The sequence below is a fragment of the Poecilia formosa genome, unplaced genomic scaffold, assembly GCF_000485575.1.
Source record: "Poecilia formosa unplaced genomic scaffold, Poecilia_formosa-5.1.2 Scaffold6, whole genome shotgun sequence".
Taxonomy (NCBI): Eukaryota; Metazoa; Chordata; class Actinopteri; order Cyprinodontiformes; family Poeciliidae; genus Poecilia; species Poecilia formosa.
This window is the reverse complement of record NW_006799945.1, coordinates 3642841-3664243: the sequence shown is the minus strand read 5'-3', so window position 1 is coordinate 3664243 and position 21403 is coordinate 3642841. Positions and strand designations below refer to the sequence as shown.

General features: G+C 38.6%; 1 protein-coding gene across 1 annotated transcript; it reads right to left on the bottom strand.

The window, feature by feature from the left end:
• Positions 1–223: 223 nt before the first annotated feature.
• On the bottom strand, positions 224–20703 carry cabp7b (calcium binding protein 7b). Its single transcript, XM_007568173.2, has 5 exons — positions 19634–20703; positions 3902–4045; positions 3709–3821; positions 3172–3319; positions 224–3058 (listed from the first exon to the last, which is right to left on the bottom strand). The coding sequence occupies exons 1-5, from the start codon at positions 19740–19742 to the stop codon at positions 2931–2933; spliced, it is 642 nt and encodes a 213-aa protein (XP_007568235.1). The 5' UTR covers positions 19743–20703; the 3' UTR covers positions 224–2930.
• Positions 20704–21403: the final 700 nt, after the last annotated feature.

Genomic DNA, 21403 nt, shown 5'->3' with positions numbered 1-21403 from the left:
TTCTGATTTGACAGCATGCAAATGTCCTCAATAAACCCTGCATCTCTGCAGCTTCCTCACCTTTATTTTTTTTTAGTAGAGACAGCGCTACAAGATTTTTATTATTGCACTTGTTTTTATTGGACTACATGCATCTTGACAACACTGACAATAGTGTATAAATTGATGCAGTGATCTTTACAGAGGCAAAAGAAAATAAAACAGCAGATTTTTTTTTCTTTTTTTTTACATTGTAAAATCATAGTTAATGTATCACAGTTGGATGGCACAATGCTTAGACCTAAAATAATTATTGTAGTTAGCTGTTCAGAAATCCTTGCAAAGTCTGAATCATTTTTGACCAAGTAGACTTAATATCTTTGTAGGAGTTTTTTGGACAGGCATTGCTTCAATGGAACATGGGTTTGTTTCTAGAATGACAAAATCCAGTTACAATCACAACAAATAGGACAACCTGTTAAAGTAATCCGCTTATTAATACACCAACACATAAAACAGGACAATATTTGTTAGTACAGTGCATCATAGGACAATATTTGGCACAGTGACTGTATTTTTATAACCATACAACACTCATTTTACATGATATGTTCACATGAAGAGGTAAAGCAATGTCATATAAATCTGTGTTGTTTTTTTTTACACCAAACTGCTACATTGGATAAAATATATATTTTATTGCCAGAGTGATTCTCACCTACCCATGCTGTTCACTTCGTGGTAGAGCTTTGAGAAACTGAACTGACTTAAGAAATAAATAAGAATTGTTTAGTAAAATCTGAAGAAGACCTTAAAAGTTAACAAATCTTAAACGTTAATGCATGTGCATGGCCTCAATATACAGAACTTGCATCTGAATGTCCAGACACATCATTTTTTTGTGCATTTTTTAATGTTTTTTTTTATAAAACTTTATGCATATATCGATAACAAAATAACATCGATTTAATGTGTACCTCATCCAAGTATAAGAAAATATAATGATGTCATATAATTAAATAATATGTTGTCTAAGTACTCTATTTAAATCCAGAAAACGTTTCCCCCACCCATGATATGTTAAATTATTGTTCACAGCATACTGCAAAGAATTTAGTATTTTGATATTGTTTGCACATTGACAAAAATGACATTTACAAGAAAATGTCACATTTTTTTTGCAATTATCACTTAACAAATTGCATAATTATTTGAACATATACCTCAAAAATCTATACCACCCACGTACAACACACATTTATTTCTTGACATGCAAGTGTGTCGCATAGAATACATCATATTCATTTGCTATACATATTACAGGTAATACATGTCCTAAACACGATTCTATGTATTCTAAATGGGTCACTCTGCAGCTAAATTGTCTTTGCTGATGCTCATTTTGAAAGTGTGGCATAGATGCACAGATTTGAAATGTGCAAACTGGAATTTGAATGAACTGAAGGCAGGTTGTGAGCATAAAATCTCCTCTTGATCTGTGCGATGAATAAAGAGATCAACACTTTTCTGTGATGTGATAGTTTTAGCAGAACCCTCCAAACCTACTGGCATCCCACTTCAAGAGGTGTGAAAGGCCTTAAAGTAAATATTATTTTTTTTTATTGCAGTATCATAATCTAACTCTGAAAATCTTATAAAAATTTAGCTTTTTATTATGTATTCCCTGATGGGAATAATATCTCAAATTTGCTGCACCCCTTGCCACACCTCTGACAGTTCCCACGAATAGATCTGATGGAAACATTTTTTAATTTATACTTATTCAATTGATCAGAATATCTGAGAACGTTATATTCTTTGGAATATAAATATAACAAGCTCATTTGTCAACATAGGAAGTAAAAGAAGACATGCCATTCAAGAAGATGTGTTTCATAAGTAAGAAAATAGTTGGAAGAAAAAAAAATAGCAACCAAAAGGCTTAAAACAACTGGAATTCTGACAAATAAAGTTCATGGGAAGGCAACCTGTTTGAAATACTGGACTGTTTTAAACAAAAATGTGGATTTCAGGAAGATAGTAGTGAAGAAAACATCCCTAAATAGATGTGAAAGTGGTTCACCAGACAGTAAACCAACCACGATCTCAGTGACCAGACTTACTGCAAAGCCTAGAAAACCTGTCGGCTGAACTGAACTGAATAGAGCACATGAAGAAACCACAACATCCGGAGGGTCTGGAGAGATTACACAAATATCACAAACGTCCTATAACTTTGTGATTGGGTATCGAAGACTAAGAAGCCATTACGTAAAACACACATCGTTCTAACTTAAATGGCATGTTTCCCCATTTTTCCAATACTAAGGATTACGTGTATCTTGGTAAGCTTTATGCCTGTGTCTGAAGTCATATTCAGAGTGATGGAAATGAAGTCTACCTAGATATTTAGATTTGTAAGACAAAAATATATAAAAATATAAAACCAGGGGTGCCAATAAATGTGCAGTGGAATCTGGGTTTACTGTAACCTAAAATGAAACAATATGTGGTTCACATTATTATTGCTTTATTACTATCATTGGTACTTGGTTATTTGGTGCATTCCAGATGGACAGATGCTTCACTACAGAACTGAAGGATTTTATGCACCACAGCTACTCTTACAGCACATGTTGTGCTCTTGAGCTCTAGAGTGTTATAAAGTTACATTCTGACTCCTGCTCTAATTTCTTTTCCAAACATGTTGGTGACACTAATCAGCCCTTGTAGTTCACGTCTCGTTTTCATCTTGGTAAGCTGTGAGAAGCGGTTTCTTACAACCACTCTGTGACATCATTTGATCCTTAACGTTGTAGAGAAAGGCTGTGAAAGCATCATTTCTACTATGATGTAAAACAGAAAACGAGAACATTTTTTATTTATTTTGGTTAATGATTTTCTTTTTCCCCCAACCTAGGATCCTTTTTAGTCCTGCTGGCAACATTAATTCACTTCATTCCTCTGCGGAGCATTTGATTTGCCGCAATGAGCATGACGCTGATGATGAATGCAATCGCGAAGGCACAAATCAGGCTTTTACGCACACATGTGTGTTTTTCCTGCTGCGTTGGGCTTGCTGTGAAGAGATTTAGGAAAAGAAAAACAACATTAGTGCATCACTCAGTCTTAACACAGCTTGAACATGTCAAAGAAGATAAAAAAAACAAAGAGGAAATTGATTAAACATACTGTCAATATCTACGTGAGACTCTTGACTGTTCAGGTGGTTTTCCTCAGTCATGATGATGTTCTCAATGTCTTTCATGGTGAGATGGTCACGGAAAGTGTCGTACAGGAGTCTTTTCAGCTCATCTACTGTCAGTTTTTGCATGTCGCACTGGGAACACAGAAAATAATTAGGAGGAGAAATTTCCCCTCCGCTCTCCCATCCCTGATCGCCAGCTTTGATCAGAAAAGACAAGCCTGAGACACTGTTCAAAAGACAAAGGAACTCAGTTCTGTCTTAGCTCTGTCTCAGATTCTTTCAAATTAACATTTTTTCACATCTTCCAGAGACAGCTGATGAAATTTTGTTTCTGGATCAAATGTGCTGCACGATTAAAAGGGGATTTTTGAAGTTAAAATTAAATTAAGCAAATTCCAGTATCAGAATGGCTGGCAGAAATTGCTGTAATAATTTGAATTTTGCAACGTGAGGACAGCAGCCTATACTCTAGTTGATTGAATTATTATCTCTTAAATTACTGGTGAGGTGACTGAGTCTACCTTCCAAAACACGGAGTCAAAGTCTGCGCCGTGGAACTTGTCAGGCATCCCAGCAGCAGAGAGCTTAGGACCAAGCAATGTGACAAATTCCTCAAAGCCAACCTGGCCGTCACCTGATGAAACAGACAGAAACTTGTCACGGCAGAGCTCATGTGTCAGACCGTACGCAGCAGAAAAACAGTGAGAGACGGACCATCCATGTCAAGTCTTTGGATGATAACCTCCAGCTCCACCTCGTTCGGCATGTAGCCCAGCGAGCGCATGGCCATTCCCAACTCCTGCTTTGAGATAAAGCCGTTCCCATCTCTGTCAAATACCTTGAAAGCCTCCCGAATCTCTGTGGAACAAGCATATTCACACGGTGTTATTGGTTCATATTGGCTAGTTGTTTTTCTTCCAGTCTTGTCATTCACGAGAGGACCCAAATTTGGGTCCTCTTGTGACAGGGGTGTCAAACTCCAGTCCTCAAGGGCCTCTGTCCTGCAACTTTTAGATGTGCCTCTGCTGCACCACACCTGAAAAGAATAATTAGGTCATTAGCAAGGCTCAGGAGAACTGATCTACACAGGGAGGAGGTAATTAAGCCATTTCATTCCATCTAAACGCTGCAGGACAGCGGCCCTTGAGGACTGGAGTTTGACACCCCTGTCATTGTGAATGACAACCTGTGAACAACAGGTTAAAGCCGTTTCAGTATATATGATGGGTAATAGATACAAACTGTTTAAGTTAGAAGTTTACAGCAGCTTTGCAGAGAATTTCAGGCAGGTAAGTTTGGTCACAATCTCCCTCACATGCTGTGTAGTTAAACTGAAAGTATTTTGAGAATTTACTTTGATCTCCAGTCCAGGCCAAAAGCAACTCTGTTGCTTTTCTAAGTTCCTTTAGCAGCTAGCTCTACAGCAGGGCAAACTGCACTTAAACTGAGGCAAGAAAAAGCTCTTGGGTTTTAGCAGTATTATTTTTGACTTCTAAAAGTGCTACTGTCCACAAAACATAATTGTTTATAGTAATAAATATCATCCAAATATTTTTCTCAAGAAACATGTAGAGATAAAACAGAATGAAGTGCTGATCAAAACGTGTTTTTGTCACTTGCTACATGTTTAAATTATTTTTTATTTTGGAGCTTTTTTTCGTTGCTATCCTCATTTAAAACTAGTCTTTTAGTATTCTAGCAAAAATGACAATTTATAAGCTGTTTGTTGGTGGCAGCTTTCTTGCTAATTACAGCTATTAAAGATTGTTTTGTCCACATTTATAAGCTGCACCTTCTGCACCACTTGTCACCATGACCAAACTAATACTGGCTGTAACAGGAAGCATTGAGAAGGTTTATTTGTTTCTAATTAGCTGTAAGCCTTCTAAATAAGCCAGCAAAATTTACATTTGGCTCCTCTCGCTCTGCGTCAAAGTATTCTGTTTGAAGTGGGAAAGAGCAGAGCTGTACATCAAAGGCATCGACCTTACTGGTTCGTATTGATGCAGGATCTCAAACAAACGGCCCGATTCAAATAGTCATTAAAAAATAAATAAATAAACAAATAAATAAAAGCAGAAATTGAATTCCAAAAAAATAAATGCTCTCACTCATGATTAAAAAAGCCAACATACATTCATTCTTGTTCCATAAGAGAAGAGAAGGCAGACACTGCTGATCAAATGTATTGATTGCCTGGTCGCCGGAACGTGTGCATATATATCCAGGAGAATGTGTCGACACGATGTCAAGAAGGAAAGAAAACATCAATGAAGCAATTGTTGCTGCCCATGAATCTGGAAGGGATTATAGGGTAATTTTTAACCTATTTGAAAAGTGAACGCATTTAAAACAGATATCAATCTTTGATATCTAGATGCCAGGCTTGCTATAACGCATAGAAACGTGCTTGGTGAAAACAAACCAAATCAATGCTTCGTCTAGCACAGCAGTGGAAGGGTGAAGATTTAGGTCTCTTTGGCAGAATCTGGAGTAATAAACTCTGTAGTGTTCGAAAGTCAAACCTGAGGCCAGAACAATTAGTCTGCAACAACCTTTTCTGGAAAAGGAAAGAGAAAAAAGGTGGTACGGCGGCCTAGTCAAACTCTTAAGCCTCCACCTGATTGAATTTGTGTTCCGATGTACAAAAGCAATGTTGTAAAGAGGAATGGTCCAAGATTACTCTGCAGCAATGTGAGACATTTGTAAAATCACATATACAAAGACTATTTCAAGTCACTCTGGTTATAGGTGGTGCTTTGTCTTTGATTGTACTGGAAATCAAGGAAATCATATATTTTCCATGTCTTTATATTAAGAAAGTCAATAAACAGGCAATGGGCTGAAACAGCTAAGGAAATCTGATAGGAAGAGCAGACAATAAAACTGAATTGATGCGTCAAATCTACCCCAGTCTAATGCATGAGTAATGTGGGCTTAGTCATTTTCTGCCATCAAGTTTCGAGATGACAATTACCTAAATGTTTGGACTTTTTCTTTTCTTTTTTTTGAGTATTGGTCCCAAAATAGACATTCATTAAACCGTGCCCAAGTTGAGTGCTTTTACAATAAATAGAGCTCATTTGCATGCGCATATGTAACTTTGCTAACATAATTTGCATGCAAGCGAAGAAACAGGAACAATTTATCTTGTGTGTGCATAAATCACTGGAACTTAGCAGACAGATTGAGGTGTACTGTACTGGTTTGAATTTATACACTGGGAAAAAAAAACAATTTACTCGCAAAAAGCGAGTAAATTGAGGTGCTTCTGGTCAAGCGACACGCTCTTTACAGTACCTTGACACATCAGGCGTAGCATATTTGTCTAAATTACAGCCAAGAGCGCTGCTTGAGTTTCCTTATCTTCCCGAAGCACCATCTGAGATTCAGTGTCGCGACCTCCGGTGCCAGCTTCAAATAATGAATTCACCCAACCAGCTGGGCAGCAGCCACACTATTGATGGATTTACTTGTGAAGAAGCATTTTGCAGAAGGACAAACAGATAGCAGTTCTTGGAAGGAAAATATACATGTGTTTATGTGCTTCAAGAAAGCATTTGCATTTAAATAACTGATAAGCTTCAGATGCAAATGTTTCTGTTGCATTTAATATAAATTAAGGGATTACAAAATATGAATGTTTAAATGAGTTTTACTTGAACAGAAATACTACCGAAGCAAACTGAAATTCAAAATCACAGCAAAAAGTAAGAGCATGAAACATTTTTAATGCGTCATTATAATTCCTTTAGCAGAAAAATAGAAACATAGCAAAGAACAAAAAAGTGGCAGATATTAAAAAGGGAGGTTTTATCTGAATCCATTCAACACACTCAGCTTTGATTGTGTCCTTCATCTGACAATCTGCATAACCTTGTAGTGCTACAAGCTTTCAGCAGCTCAATGATCTAAAGCCAAGGCCAGCTCACTTCTTCTGTATGGAATCACCGAGTTACAAAAAACTGCATCAGCATTTGCCCTAAAACTTTGCTCAAGGTCTAAATGGGAAAACAATTACTGTTCTATCCAGTGACGAACGGTTCAAACATACTAGAAGAAAGGATCATTAATAGTGTAGGACAATACGAAAGAAATCATACCGTTAAGTTGTTCAGCTGTATTTGAAGTACTTAAAAACCAGCAGTGCACTGCTCACTTTGAAAGTACGGTAAAAAAATGAATTGAGAGCAAAATGTTGAAGCCTTGAAGTTGAAGTTTTGCTGACACAATCTAATTCTACGGGTTTTATATGTTAGGAAAATAACAAAAACATCTGTTTTTTATATAAAAGTGATCAGTGGTGTGGTTGTGTCAGAGGAACTCGGTTTACTCTGCCAGTTTAATAAACCGTAGAAGCTATGTTTTAATCTGTGACATATCAGCAGAGGGTTGACAGGGCGTAACGACTGGTATAACATGAGTGCCCTTAATCTTATGGCTGAAACTAAACTCCTCATCCAATAAAGTCAATTAGTGAGTTTCGGAAAGAGAAGGTCACATTTTTTCCCTCCGTGGTAAAAAAACATATATATATACATTTACAGTCTGCTCCCATGTGTTCAGAAAACTGGGTGATGTTTAAAAAAGGATTCACTTGAATGGCAAAGTTTCTATAGCTGTGGTGTCATAGTTGAGCTTCTTTACTTTTAGTGGCAATTAAAGCATTCAGAGATTTTAAAAACTGGTATCAAATGATTACATTTATTTAAGAATATTCTGCAAGTGCTTTAATCTCTCCAACTAACACATAACACAGCAGCACTAACCTTTCTAAAATGTCCTATTGCTGATTGTTTCCTGGATTGTTTCATCTTGTCTGTGTTTATCTTGGAAACACTGTTTAGTTATTTTTATTTGACTGGATCTGTAACTCGAGAAAGATCGGAGAAACAAAGACACTTTATACTTTATATCCCTTGAGCATATTTCAATCACTTTGTTTCAAACACTATAAAAAAATAAATCTGGGCTAAAAGGTCTGCTGACCTTTCATTTGAACTCAAACCGAACATGAAGACCAACAGATCGTGCTGACCTTTCTCACCGTCCGATTAATGCTGCACGATGTTGAAGCTGAAAACATCAATCACAAGCTGGCTCACATTAAAAGTTGATGCCAAGATGCCAACTGCTGCAGACTAGCAGCTGCTGCAGACTGGCCGAGTGTAAGTCCTTCTGGCCCGAGGCAGAAGAAAAGTGACTGAAGCCCCAGCATATTGATTATTGGGGAAATCCCAGATTTTCAAGCCAGATGAAGAAGAGGAGACTACACTTGAAACTCTGCTGTTGTTGACAGGAATAAGGGCCAGGAGCCAAGAAAGAGAAGGGGAAGGTATGTAAATGTCCTGCGATTGGGCATCGAGATGCATTGAGGATTGTTGCCTCCGTATCTAGAAGCAGCCATCTTATCTTCTCTCTTAAACAAAAACACCAACGTAACTATTGGAGCAGTATGTCTGTATTCTTTGACTCATTTCTGTTCCCTCAAACACCAGCTGCTTGCAGCAGATGGCTGCTCACATGAGCCTGGTACTGCTGGAGGATTCTTCCTGCCAACAGGGGGTAGTTCCTCTCCACTGTCACCACATGCTTGCTCAGGATTAGGGATTGCCAGCGACTCGGTCCAGATAGCTTCGCTTTCCTTTCGATTATTGCATGATCAGCTGGAGTGGATTGCCCTGCTCTATAATTGGGATCAAATTGGACTGTATATTGTTGTAATATTGATGTTTGCTAACAATTTTAGCTTGTTCCTGTCTATTTAAGTCAAAATGAAGATAGTTTTTTAGTTCCTAACACAAAACAACCCCAAAAAGACCAACAAAAAAAAGTCCATTCATTGGGTAATTGAAGGCTTAAACCTAATTATTTCCTACAATTAAAATGCTCAGAAAAAGGCTATCAGGAAAAAGACGTATCAGCTATAAAACTGATCCCAGTGTTATCGCCACTGATTGTGCACCTTTTGTAACCACACTTTTCCTTCCTCTTAACTTTCCATCAATGTGCTCAGATACTACTGTCCGTAATTGGCTGACCTTTTAAAAAATGACATTTTTTGGCTTGTATCCTCCATTTTAAGGGAGTCAATCGCTGCTTACGGGACAACTCTCAAGTCAAAAGTCTACTCCACTGTCCTGTGACATATAACATGGTGACATTGTATTGTTTCTGCATTAGGAATGATTTTGCAATTGGTTGTACAGTTCTATCCTTGTCATGAGTATATCTGTGTCTGGTGGTTCTTGTGGTGGTTCTGGCTCCACTAGCAGTGCGAACCTTGAGTTTGGTTAACGAGGCTCTGAAGGTTGGCGATATCCCTGCTGCTTGTGGAGCTTTTCCAGTCCACTTTATCCTTCCACTTACTTGGCTTTCTGTTAATGTGCTCAGATAGCACGCAGCTTTTAAACAACGACCTTTTCTAACTCAACCTCGGGATGTCAGTGATGGTCTGCTGGACAGCTGCCAAGTCAGCAGTTTTCCCACGATCGTGTAGGACACTGAATATGTTTTTCTGTGTCATCCATCCCTTTTATTTGTCCAAAGAAGTACTCAAATCCTCTGAGAAACTAAATCTTCCGTTTTCTGTAAGCTGTATTACACAGTGATTAAAATCAACAGAAATAAAGTACTCTATATTACAAACATTGTCGACTTTTGTGATTTGAATTACTGGCTTTCCTCTGCAGCGCAAACCGTGGAAATCCCTGTGGCAGCCAGCGACTTCTAAACAAACAACACACATTATCCTTGAGGGAAGGCATCCACCAAGCATCGGGAACACCCCACTGGGACTGTCCAGTTTGCCACATAAAACCCTCCTCACCTTCACTAACGACCATGACACTGAGCGATACCGTAATAGACTCGATTCAGCAGGAGGTAGATGAAGTCTCTGCTCCACAGGAACCCGGACTGAAGAGAACAACAACAGGCAGCACCTAAGCATTAAAAGTTACTCTCTCTGTACAAATACCCAGCAAAAAACTTTTCCGAATGTTTTACGTCAAATTCGTGCCAACCTTACGTGACTCCGAACTAGATTAGTAATGACATTATCTGTTCATTTTTCTAAACTGAACAGCAGATTAGAAAAAAAACCCCGAATAATTTCTCTCAGTTAATTGCGCTCAGTGAAGATCAAACAGGAACATTTGAGTCAGTCTTAGGAAGAAGAAAGATGTTCTTTAAAGAGATGAAAGAGATGTAAATTAAAACTTTTTTATTCCTAAATCAAAAAGGCATCCTTTCACATCCAGAGGTGATTTAAGTCACTTCACAAGAAGATTGTTTTCCCCTCTAAAAAGTTACATAATAAATATATTCAGTTGAATCTGAGTCAAAGGCTTGTCCTGACACCATATTTTCTGATTAGAACTGAGATGAAAACATGAGTCATAAATAAAAAGCAGCGACAGCAGAAACAACTCAACTAATGCTGCAAAAATGTGTCAAGATGCAATGACACCATATCCATGCAAATACGACTCTGGGAATGTTACAAAAATGTTTAAGCATTGCAAAGATTAAGATTAAATCAACAAAATAACAAGAAAATGTATTAAATAAAATACATTTATTAGCTGAAACAGCTCAAGTAGTAGATGACAAATCAAATTTCTTTTTTGAGGAGGGAGGTGACGTCTCTTCTGACTTTGCCAAATTGTCTAATACATTATAATGAAGAGCTTTTTATATGATATTGCTGAAAGCTTTTTCCCCCCACAAAGTTGCTAATCAAAAATATCAAGATCATTTTCAAGTAAAATTTGTTTGCATCCGGGTAAAGATCTATAAAGGACTTTAAACAAATCTGTTTTTTTTTGTTTTTTTTTGTTTTGTTTTGTGTGATCCATTCTTAAATTTCAGCAAATTAATTCAATGGCAAAAAAAAAACCCTGAACAAATCCAAAAGTAGTACGATTTTTGTAATGCACAGCAACAATATTTTCCTGTTGTGCCGACAGGAACATAGATTTTTATAATATTTCATGAAGATGTTGATACAGTGAGATGTATGAAGAAACCATTTCTCGTTGCATAATTTATCCAGACCATCCAGAGTCCTGAACTCTCACAAGCTCTTCCCACAGGTTGTCTTTAGGGATTTAGGTGTCAGCACTGAGAGGAAGGCCAATTTGTTTCTGGTAAATAATTTCTGAGTTGATCTGGCTCTGTATTTCGGCCTGATGACATGTTATCTGCAGCTGTTTCCCAGGCGTCGCCTAATTTTTCGTCAACATTTCCTGGTGTTTCAAATGATCCATGCTGCCATGCACTCTAAAAATGTCGCCAGGTTCTTTGGATGAGAAACAGGCCCGCAGCATCACAGCTCCGCTTCTGTACTTAGCAGTGAGAGAGGAAATCTTTGTCATGTCATATTTATATCCCAGGGAAGCAGAAAGTAAAAAGAACATTTTAGATGTCAAAGCTGCTGTTAGAGGTAACAATAAGTGTTGCATTTGTTATTTTGTTACAGACAAATAATCCTTAACATGGGTATCCCCTCACTATCAATAGATACAGTAAATGCACTCAAATTAAAGGTGGGAAAACAACCAATTTGTCTCCATCTTTATGTAAAGTTATCTTTCAGTGGCCTAAACAAATAATGGCAGTAGAAATATTTAATTTGATAACTTCTGCTTTTTCCTCCACAAACTGACTGTAATTCCCTCCGACAATAACCAACTCATGCAGAGATACGGCAAGTGGTTGTGCTATGGAAAGCCTGCAGCTAAAGAAACCCCTGTTGTTTACAAGTATCTGAATTACCACCTGGTGCTCTCACTAGACTCGAATTATGATTACAAGTCACACATTTCACATGTTGCTTTAGCTAATTATTTAGAGTTTTGTGAAGCTGTTTCTGTTTAGAATGAACGATGAGTCAGATTTGCTTTTTAAAATATATTTAGTTTCTTGTGCAGTGATTAATGTGTACAGGAAGAAGGTTTTCATTGTCAACAATGAGAAAACAGATTTAAAAAAAAACATTCTGTCCTGCTGAAAGGATGCTAATAAAAAGCCTGTTTGATGTCGGGTCAATATATGACCTCTTTTATGTGCCTCTCACACAGTCATAAGTTGGTATTTATGGGTTTCCAGAACTGCAGCTGTTGTTCAGTGCAGAAAGATCACAAACAGATTTTATTTGCTTGTCCATCAGCCAGATATGTTTTTATGAGTTAAGTTCTGTCTCCTGAATGAGAACCTGACTAAGAAAAGGAAAATAAATGGAGAGTTGGGACAAATGCGTCTGACAGTACAACAGAAATTTTACATAAAAATAAAATGCCACGGCATTCAATTTTTATACATCGCAGTTTTAAAAGCTCGTCGTTGTGCACTCAGTGAAATAAATCAGGCCTGACTCCTACAGCCAAACGAGAGCTGGTCGGGAAATCCCGCCAAAGGTTCAAATTCCCGTCAACATACATTAATACACAAAATGCGGTACATTCATCTGCTTCCAATTTTACTGCAAAGAAGCAGCGTTTGTCAGCACAAAAGAGGACAGCTTTGCATACAAAGTGGAAGACTGCGCTCCACTACAATGCTGTACGTCTGGGGGATTCTCCTGCTGGCTGCGAACTATAAATATTGCTCACATCCTCTGTCATCAATGCACCAAGGAGCGCTACAAGCTCACAGACGCCTCCTGGGCAGTAAATGCCGGGAAGTCACAACCGCTCAGCCATAAAACGACAGGCTTATCTGTGTCAACACGTGCGGTAGTTAACATGTCTGCCTGTTCAATGCAGGTTATTGATTTTAGTGCCTAGGATCCAGTGGGGATTCTTTATCTTTACTGTCACGTCATAATTTCGGCTTGCTCTTTTTCGTCAAATTGCCGCGACAAATTTCTGCGGGACTGTGTCGAAATGGAATAAATTGCAGAATATTCCTGAAGAGTTAATCACGGCAGGATTTGCGAAATGTGTTTTATGGCTCAAACGTTAAAACATTAAAAGAAAAAATCATCATACAGTAACGTAACATACAGATGTGAGGGTTTATTTCTCTTTTATCACCACACATTGACTGAAATATCACGGCTATATTTAGTTTCCCCAAATGGTCGTTTATAATGGCTTTAGATCCAGCTTTTAATATAGTCCTCGTTAAACGGGGAGACACTTGGCAAAGAACGATGTCCACTTTAAGCACACTCCATCAAGAGGAAATTATCCCAAATAAATGTGACATAATAACAAAATGAACATCATTTAGTTCCCATAAAAATCCTGAATGTTTCAAGAAGTTTAATTAAAGGTCTCTTCATATACAGAGAGTGCTCATCCAAAACACTTTATAGGTCAAACAGCATAGCTTAGAGTTAAAAAAAATCCTAAGCATCTGGAAAATGTTAGACATAAATCCCGATCAGTTTTCATGCTTCTCCCGCCCAATAAATGGCAGCGTCTGATCCAAAAGAACGACAAATTCTAAATCGGCGTTGACCTGTTTTGTAAGAAAACTAATTCTGGATGGACTTACAATATTTTTAAAATAACAAACAGTTGCATTGATGTCCTATAGTTAAATCCCAACAAGTGAAACACAAACTGATTCTGTGTAACAAAGTGGCACTTTCAACATTCACTAATGTTTAGTGTGACATACGTTGACGTTTTGGGTGACACAGTAGATCAGAGCATCAGAATAACAGTGGTCATCAGATATAAAGCTACAATGTCTGTCATGATCCTTGGAGGGCATTTTTTGCACTTTGTATTTTTGACTTTTCGTACGTTTGACTTGTTTTATTATGATAGTTTTCTTCTCTGCTGTGTTTTAATTACTTCCTGTGTCTTCTCGTAACCGAGATCTTTTTTGTTAGTTTTGTTCTTGATTTCTTATCCACTCTTGTGTTTGGTCAAGCTGTCAAATGTATTATTTCATCTTCTGTTCTCTTTAACATCCTGTTTTCCTTATAGCTGCAGCCTGTGGTTCATTGATTCTTGTTCGATTTACATCAAGTGATTACTACCACAGTATACAGGAAACCGATTTCCATTAATTCCTTGTCAGATCCTCTTCTCAGATTCGCGATCCTTTATTCTGTGAGCTTATTTCACTTGAGTTACAACAGAACTTGGGTTTACGAGCCTTCCTGCATCCAGTTCCTCAGGCATGATAAACTACCACACTAGTTGAAAGCTGGCTTATTGTAATCTAGAAAATTTTTTTTTTTTTAGATTACATTGTTTATTACATGACACTGAAGTTAATTACAGGCAGACCTGGCTCTGAAGAGCACTTTTAAATCCCTTGGTAAGGTCTATTAAGTCTGGCAGCGCGTGTCCCATTTCTCAATATTTCTAGGATTTCCTCTTTATCACTGGGAAAATCGCTGCATGATTCTTCTCTTTATGTGTTCATGTTTAAGCTGGAGATGTTGCCATCACTAATTCCTTCTTCGGTTGTCATTTTGTACTGCATTGACGTTGCTCTTGGGTGCTTTAAAGAAAACTTGTGACTCAGTTCTTGCCTGTGAGGTGTTCGCTTTCAAACTTTTCAACATATTTTTTCACGTGATACAAATATAATCAAGTTTATAGAGTCAAGTGTCTTAACAATTTAAAAAAAAAAGAAAAAAAAAAGACATATCAGGGTTTCTGATAGGGGCATAAAGTGCAGAAGGTGAGAGAAAAGGGCCTGAAGCCGCGGCGCTGACCTGACCCACTCAGGTAACCATCTGCTCAGACAGTGTCCCCTGGAAACAGCAGACCCATTAGGCGCCGTAAGCACTTCATCTGCCTCCTTAAATCTCTCCAAGTGAAGACAATATCCTCTCCCATCAGGTCATTATATTAGTCTAATCCTCACTGCTGTCACTGACGTGTTTGTTACGGTTCTGCCGGAAAATGTGGAAGCAGCACTCAAGGTGGTAGTCAATTTATTACACCTAGGATTGGTATTCATATAAAACGCCAGGTTTGAATAGAACAAAGGCCACGAGATGCCAGATATAATGAGCTAATCTTTGTGGATATGGTTTAAATAGAATAGTCACCCATGTTTTATTCATTTCAACAATTCAAATTAGGCATTAAAACGTATAATAAATAATTCTGTGCTGTGGCCCTCTTTTTTAATAAGTAATTTCTTCCAGTTATTTTTACGCAATTCGACTTTTTTGTTTCCACCCAGAATCTTTTGAAAAGTAAGAATCACACGGGGATTAAGGTTAATTCCTGCTTGTTTCCAGGACCAGTTTTTATTGGTCCGTTTCTCAACAGTTTATGAGTTGATTTGAGGCAGGGTTGAGAAATTTCTACATCCTTCTCGTTTTTCAATGTTCTGTCAGCTTTGTGCACTCTCCACCAGTACCAGTGGGAGTTAAACTGTCCCTCAGCATGACGCTGCCACCTCCATGTTTGACAGATGTTAGAGTGAAAAACTTCACTTTGAGCCCTTCGAACATTCTCCGTGTTATTATATCCAAATAACTCAACATTTGCCTCATGTCTTACTGGGGGCTACTCTGCTTCTCCATGTGGGCAGCTATAAACATTAGTTGACCCTGAAGGTGGAAAATGTTTTTTTTCTTGGTATCAGTACGCTTACACTTAAAACATGCTTCGTTGTTCTTCCAGCATCGTCTGGGGTTTACGACGCAGTCAATAAATTACTGAAAAGTCAATTTTTTTTCAGGAACTTGATCCCTAAGCAAAACGCATCTTAAAAGCAATCAATCTTCACAAGATATTTTTAATCTGATAAAAATCTGCCTCATCAGAACATGTATTATAATTTATTGAATATGACTGTGTACATTGTTATAAGGCACCTTAACCAATTTCCTTTCGCTGAGGGGCAGTTTGGGTGTGATGATTATAGTCTGGTATCCAAACCAGTTCTGGCTTCAGAACTGGTTTTGGAAGAGACGAAGGAGGCTACATTTAAAGCCCTGACATCAGGTCTAAAGGAAATTAATGAACTATGCCTAAAAGCCGGTTCTGTGCCAGGAAAGCAGCAGATCAAGTGAATGCTAATCTTTGTGCTCAAATATTCAGCCACATTGATGCTTGTTGGTATATCTACAATGAGGATAGGAAGATTTTGAATAAACTTGTCACAGTATATGCATTTGTTTGAGTGTAAGTGTGTAACTTTGAGTGAACTGGATAAAATCCCAAATTAATCAAACTTTAAAAAAAGAAAAAAAGTTGTTTGTTTGTAGTTTAATCACCCAAAACTACTTAATGTTGTTGTGTTTTTGAATTTGTTGAAGTGGTTTGCACCTCAGGGCCACCGTATTAATCTAACTGAAAACCTTAATCTAAGTGAAAACTTATTCAATTCTGCTTGAAAACTGAGTCCGTATGATAAGAAGACAGGTTAAATGTCCAGCCAACAGTATGACAAAGACCCATAGATGGCTTTTATTTGCTGTATTCAGAGAGGAAATGTAAAGAAAGAGAAGAGAGGACGAACAGCCTCCATATTGCCTGGTTGTCTGCTCCTCCACACCAAGTGCTGCCCTGTAATTCTTGTCATAAAAATCCCCATAGTTGAATGTTTTATAATTAGAAAGATTATTTTCTAGCATACTAAAAATGCCACGCGTCAAAAGGGAGACACCGCTGACTCTTCTTTAGTTAGTAAACATTTATTCAGCTGCACAAAAAGTGACAGCTGTGGTATTTTCAAGTTGTGAACCAGCCTGCACTGCTGTCAGAAGGTGGAGTAACACGTGTGCCAAATACAGGACTCACAGGAGGCAGCCTAGAGGGAAACCAAACACCTTTAATTAACAGCTCGATAGAAAACCCCCAAAAAGGATTCAGGGCAGTAAATTTCAAGTCAACAGGTGTCCTGACCGATTAAACAGTCACGAACCAAACAGAGGAATTGCCACAATGAGCTGCTGGGGAGCAAAGCAGGAAGAAAGAATAACAGAAAGAAATTAGCAATTTGAATTTCATTAGAAGAAGTGTACGTATGGAGAACTAAACAAAGGAACAGAACACAAAAACAAACAAGAACACAGAATGTAAAGGAGCAATAACATTATCAGCAAAGTCCAGAGGTATTTGTTCTGCTTATCCAGCCAAAGTTCCTGGATCCACACCTGCACGAGGAGAGCATGCAAAGTTCTTGCAGGTCAGGAGGTTTATGCTGCAAGGTAGCAATACTAGCAACCAGATAAATAATAATATTAAAGAACCGTGTCAAATGATGTTAATTTCCACCAATTCATTAAGTGGAATTTGCGCTTTGAATAAACTGAATTCGACTTAAACTCACTCTCTTCCCTTCCGTACCAGTTAAGCTTAATGTTTATTTGTTCAAATGCAGCAGACCTGGCCCACGCATATTTTTCTCATTTATTTCAGGTGTCCTTCTGCTTCAGCCTGACGGCATTAATTTGTGGGATCTGCTGTTTGAAAATAATGTTTTTACACGTCTCAGCATACAGAGTTCATGACTTACTGCTGGCTCACTACTGTCATTTTTCTAAAATGAATCTCTTGGAAGTTGTTTATCTGAGGCACTTTATTTCATACGCTGACCATTGTGCAACACTTCTCTTTGCACAGGATGCAAGGTCCCTCTGTCCTTGTGCTGTGTTTGTCAGTGTGGGCTTTATTTTCCACGTGTCCCTGCCACAATGTCACCGAGAGAAATTCCCGCTGATTTAATCACATATCACTGTCTGTGTATAAATTATTCATTTTGTAAAAACAAATATATATACATTTAGATGATGCAAGATGAAGCACTGCAATGATGATTTTTAACACGGAAAAATGACCAGCGCAGCATGATTGAAAGAGTTAAATTAACGAGAGTTTTTATTTGCCATCTATCAGTGTGCTGTAATCAGGTTTGGGGATGTGGAGCCAACTGGGTGAATCTAAATATGCTAAATCTGACTAGGAACATCGACCAAAACCTTCCACGGGTAGAGCAGCTCCCCTAAATATGATTAGAGGAGTGTAATTACATGAGATGAGCAATCAGTGAGCTTCTATGTGGCGTTAATTACAGATTTTGTGGATAAACTGGTATTTACGTGCTGATTATTTTAGATCTTTCTCGTAGAAAGTTGGAGTTTTTCTTGGGAAAACACAGGACCGCAGCGCTGACAACATTCATTTAGACACTCCTGCTGCAGTGTGTGTGAAGGTGGTGCAGGAGAGGCATTAAAGGGCAGATGGGAGCTTGCAGATCCATGCCCACAGACGGGTCCTGGACCTGTCAGACAGCGGAGAAAAAACACTGAAACCTGCTAGTTTCACTCAACTACGACGAGTGAGGTTCCCTGTAATAAGCAGAAAATTGCTGTTTACGAAGCAAAGTTAATCTACCTGAGTGTTTCGTGCTCAGTGAATATTTTCTGGGTAAATAAATTAAGGTTTAATTGGCCTGCCTGATTGTTCTGCATATTTAATGACTCTATGTTACCAAAAAAAAAAAGAAAAAGAAAAGAAAAAAAGCTTTGTCCTCACAAAAGGCATGTCACAGTTGATCTAAATTCCTGCTTGTCCATAAATCCAATCATTTAATTAAATTGATGTCCTCACCGGAGAGTGTGGATTTTCAATGTCAAAACGGGTTCAAAGCAAGGGCATGCTGTTATGTGTGGGCAACCTACAGACAAAAGAAGAAGATGAGGAAGGGAAGGAATGGGGGGGAAAATAAACTATGTGATATCTAATCTTATCGTGTGAATCTCTTTATTGCAGTCTGCCTGGCTTTGTTCCTATTCTCTGCTTTCTCCTTCTGAGAGCCACTTGGCAAAACAAAACCACCGTTCCTAACAGAGATGCACCTGGGTTACATTTGCTCCTATAAAGCTTCTACTACTTTATAGACTAGTTTAAGAAACATGTGACTTTGCTGGTCTTTTTAAAAATTCAGAGTTGCAATTCAAAAGTCCCCCACATTTTTCCCCCTAAAAGGTGTGAAATGCTGCTTTTGCCCTGGAGGAAAATATTGATATTATTCAAAGGCATAACGAACCAGACCTCTTTCTGGTCCCCCAGGTTTGTCACTTGGATTAAACCCAAATCACTTACAACCATGCAGGATACAATTAAGATGTTGCCCCCCCAGACAAATCAATTCTCGTAAGTTGAATAAATGTTCTATTGATTTATCCGGTTTTGTGATAGTTAAAGAGCTAATTGTGCATCTGGGGGAAATGATTCTGAGTTCAAGGGATGCAATTTCTCAGTCCTGCCTTGAAAATGTGCACAATTCTTTAAATCCACCTTCTGTTTCTTCTGTCTTTAATCCTCCACACTTTGTGCACAATGAGATTTTTTTGTGTGTTGGGTTAAAAGGAAGAAGCGCACAGCGAGAGGAGCTCTCCGGAGTCCTGAAAAAGCTGCATGAATTCAGGCACCACCAACTCTCGAATCTCACAACAACAGGTTGCAACCACCAAACACTTCCACAATCAATTAAGCAAAATGCGCCAAAGCTCACCTTCCACCTCGTCCTCGGGCAGGTGAACAGGGGTCCGGTAGGTGAGGACATCTGGGATAGTGCAAAGCCCCTTGTACATGAACCTGGTGGTCACGGCGCGCACTGGCATTTCTGCGAGGGGAAAGCAACAACCGTGTCGCGATCTTCATAGAGCCTCGCTCTCCGGAGTTTTGACAGACCGTCGGCTACAGTCCCTGATATTTTCGGGAAAATATCAAGCGGGTGACGATTGGGGAAAATCACGCTGGGCAAAGTTCACCTTCACGGCGCGTTTTTATGTTGGATAATAACGGCGAAAATCGGGGCGTGTATCAAAAAGGCAGACTGTGAATTGGCCTTTGGGTTCAATGCATAGCCTGGCTTCAGCTTTCCGAAAGACAACTGTAAAACAAAGACCGCTTGACAGAAATGGCACGTAAAACTTTTAGCCTGTTGAGCTCAGCTCTGTCTGTGTTCTTGTGTCGACCCGCCAGACGGTAATCTAAAAATCCAATACAACAAAAATAGAACGGAATGCATTTAATTTTTTTTCTCTCTCTTGCTCGTTGGAGTTTAAGCAAACAATAATAAAACTGGGAAATGAAAATCGCTACAAAATGAATCCAGCCATGGGTCTTCCTGGTTCCTATTTCGCCTCTTGTTCTTTCGGTCTGTTCCTGGCAGAATCCAGTTCACTTTTCTCCCCCCATTTCGGCATCTTGACAAAAGACGAGAAATGAAAATGCACAAAATAAATAAATAAATAAATAAAAATCGATGACAGAGTGTGCGCTTCTGTAAAAGCAGATGGAGCAGCAGCAGCAGCTGCAGCACAGAAAGCGATAGCGTTGATTTTTACCCCAGTAAACGAGGCTGGAATGAAATCTTTGTCATCTAATCCTGTTTGTTTCCCCGCGGAGAGCAGTTTCAAGGGAATCCTGGGTGACCCCCGCTCATCTGATCCAGACACGCTGCATGTGGCGGCGCTCGCTCTCTCTCTCTCTCCCCAGCCGTCTGCTCCATCCACATGTAGTCCTAATGAAGCGTGCTCTCTTTCACACTGCCGCTCCTCCTCTCAAGTCACCACCCAGAATGACATTATCTGGTTTTTCTCCGCACACTCCTCCAATTTGCGGAGGTTAAATCGGCGCAATACATGCGTAGCGCACCGCAAGCGTGCTGATGTTTTGCAACAGGTGAAGCTCGACTTACTCGGTTTGCAAACGAGTAAACCGGTCAAAAAGGAGAAGATACACTAATCCTCATTCAATATGTTTCCACAAACTCCAGTTGATTAGGGACAACATAAATTAAGCATGTAGTTGCAAATAAACATGCATGCAGACACGCAAGAAGGGAAAATGTTAATGGGAGCTCATGGGAAACTCTGTGCTCTAGAAAATGATCATCCTTTAGTCTTGCTATCCAAAACTCTCCCATCATGAGGAACTCAAAATGCTTGAACTTCAGGTAAAGGAGCATCTCAACAAACTGTAACAACATTCAAAGGTTTCTCCACTAAACACGATGAAAAATATATTTTTCATCATATGCAGAGGGATGAATATATCTACATTGTTGCCAGATTTGTTATAGCAGTTAATGGAAACTCAAAATTCAAGTCCTCAGGGATAACAAAACAAAACAATAGAAAGTTGTTTAATTTTAATTCCATTAAAAAACCCCACTTTATTTATTCAATTTAGTTGATGAATTATTAAGGAAGACCTGTTTCCTTTTATAGCTGCCTTTTCTGCATTGTTGGGTCTTGTGTCTCTAATCTTCCTCTTG

Excerpts from the sequence above, each read along its gene's own strand:
- cabp7b (XM_007568173.2), bottom strand. The coding sequence starts at position 19,742 with ATGCCAGTGCGCGCCGTGACCACCAGGTTCATGTACAAGGGGCTTTGC. Across the intron at positions 3,822-3,901 it reads CCAAAGACTTGACATGGATG|GTGACGGCCAGGTTGGCTTT; the intron begins GTCCGTCTCTCA and ends CTGTTTCATCAG. Across the intron at positions 3,320-3,708 it reads TTGACTCCGTGTTTTGGAAG|TGCGACATGCAAAAACTGAC; the intron begins GTAGACTCAGTC and ends CTGTGTTCCCAG.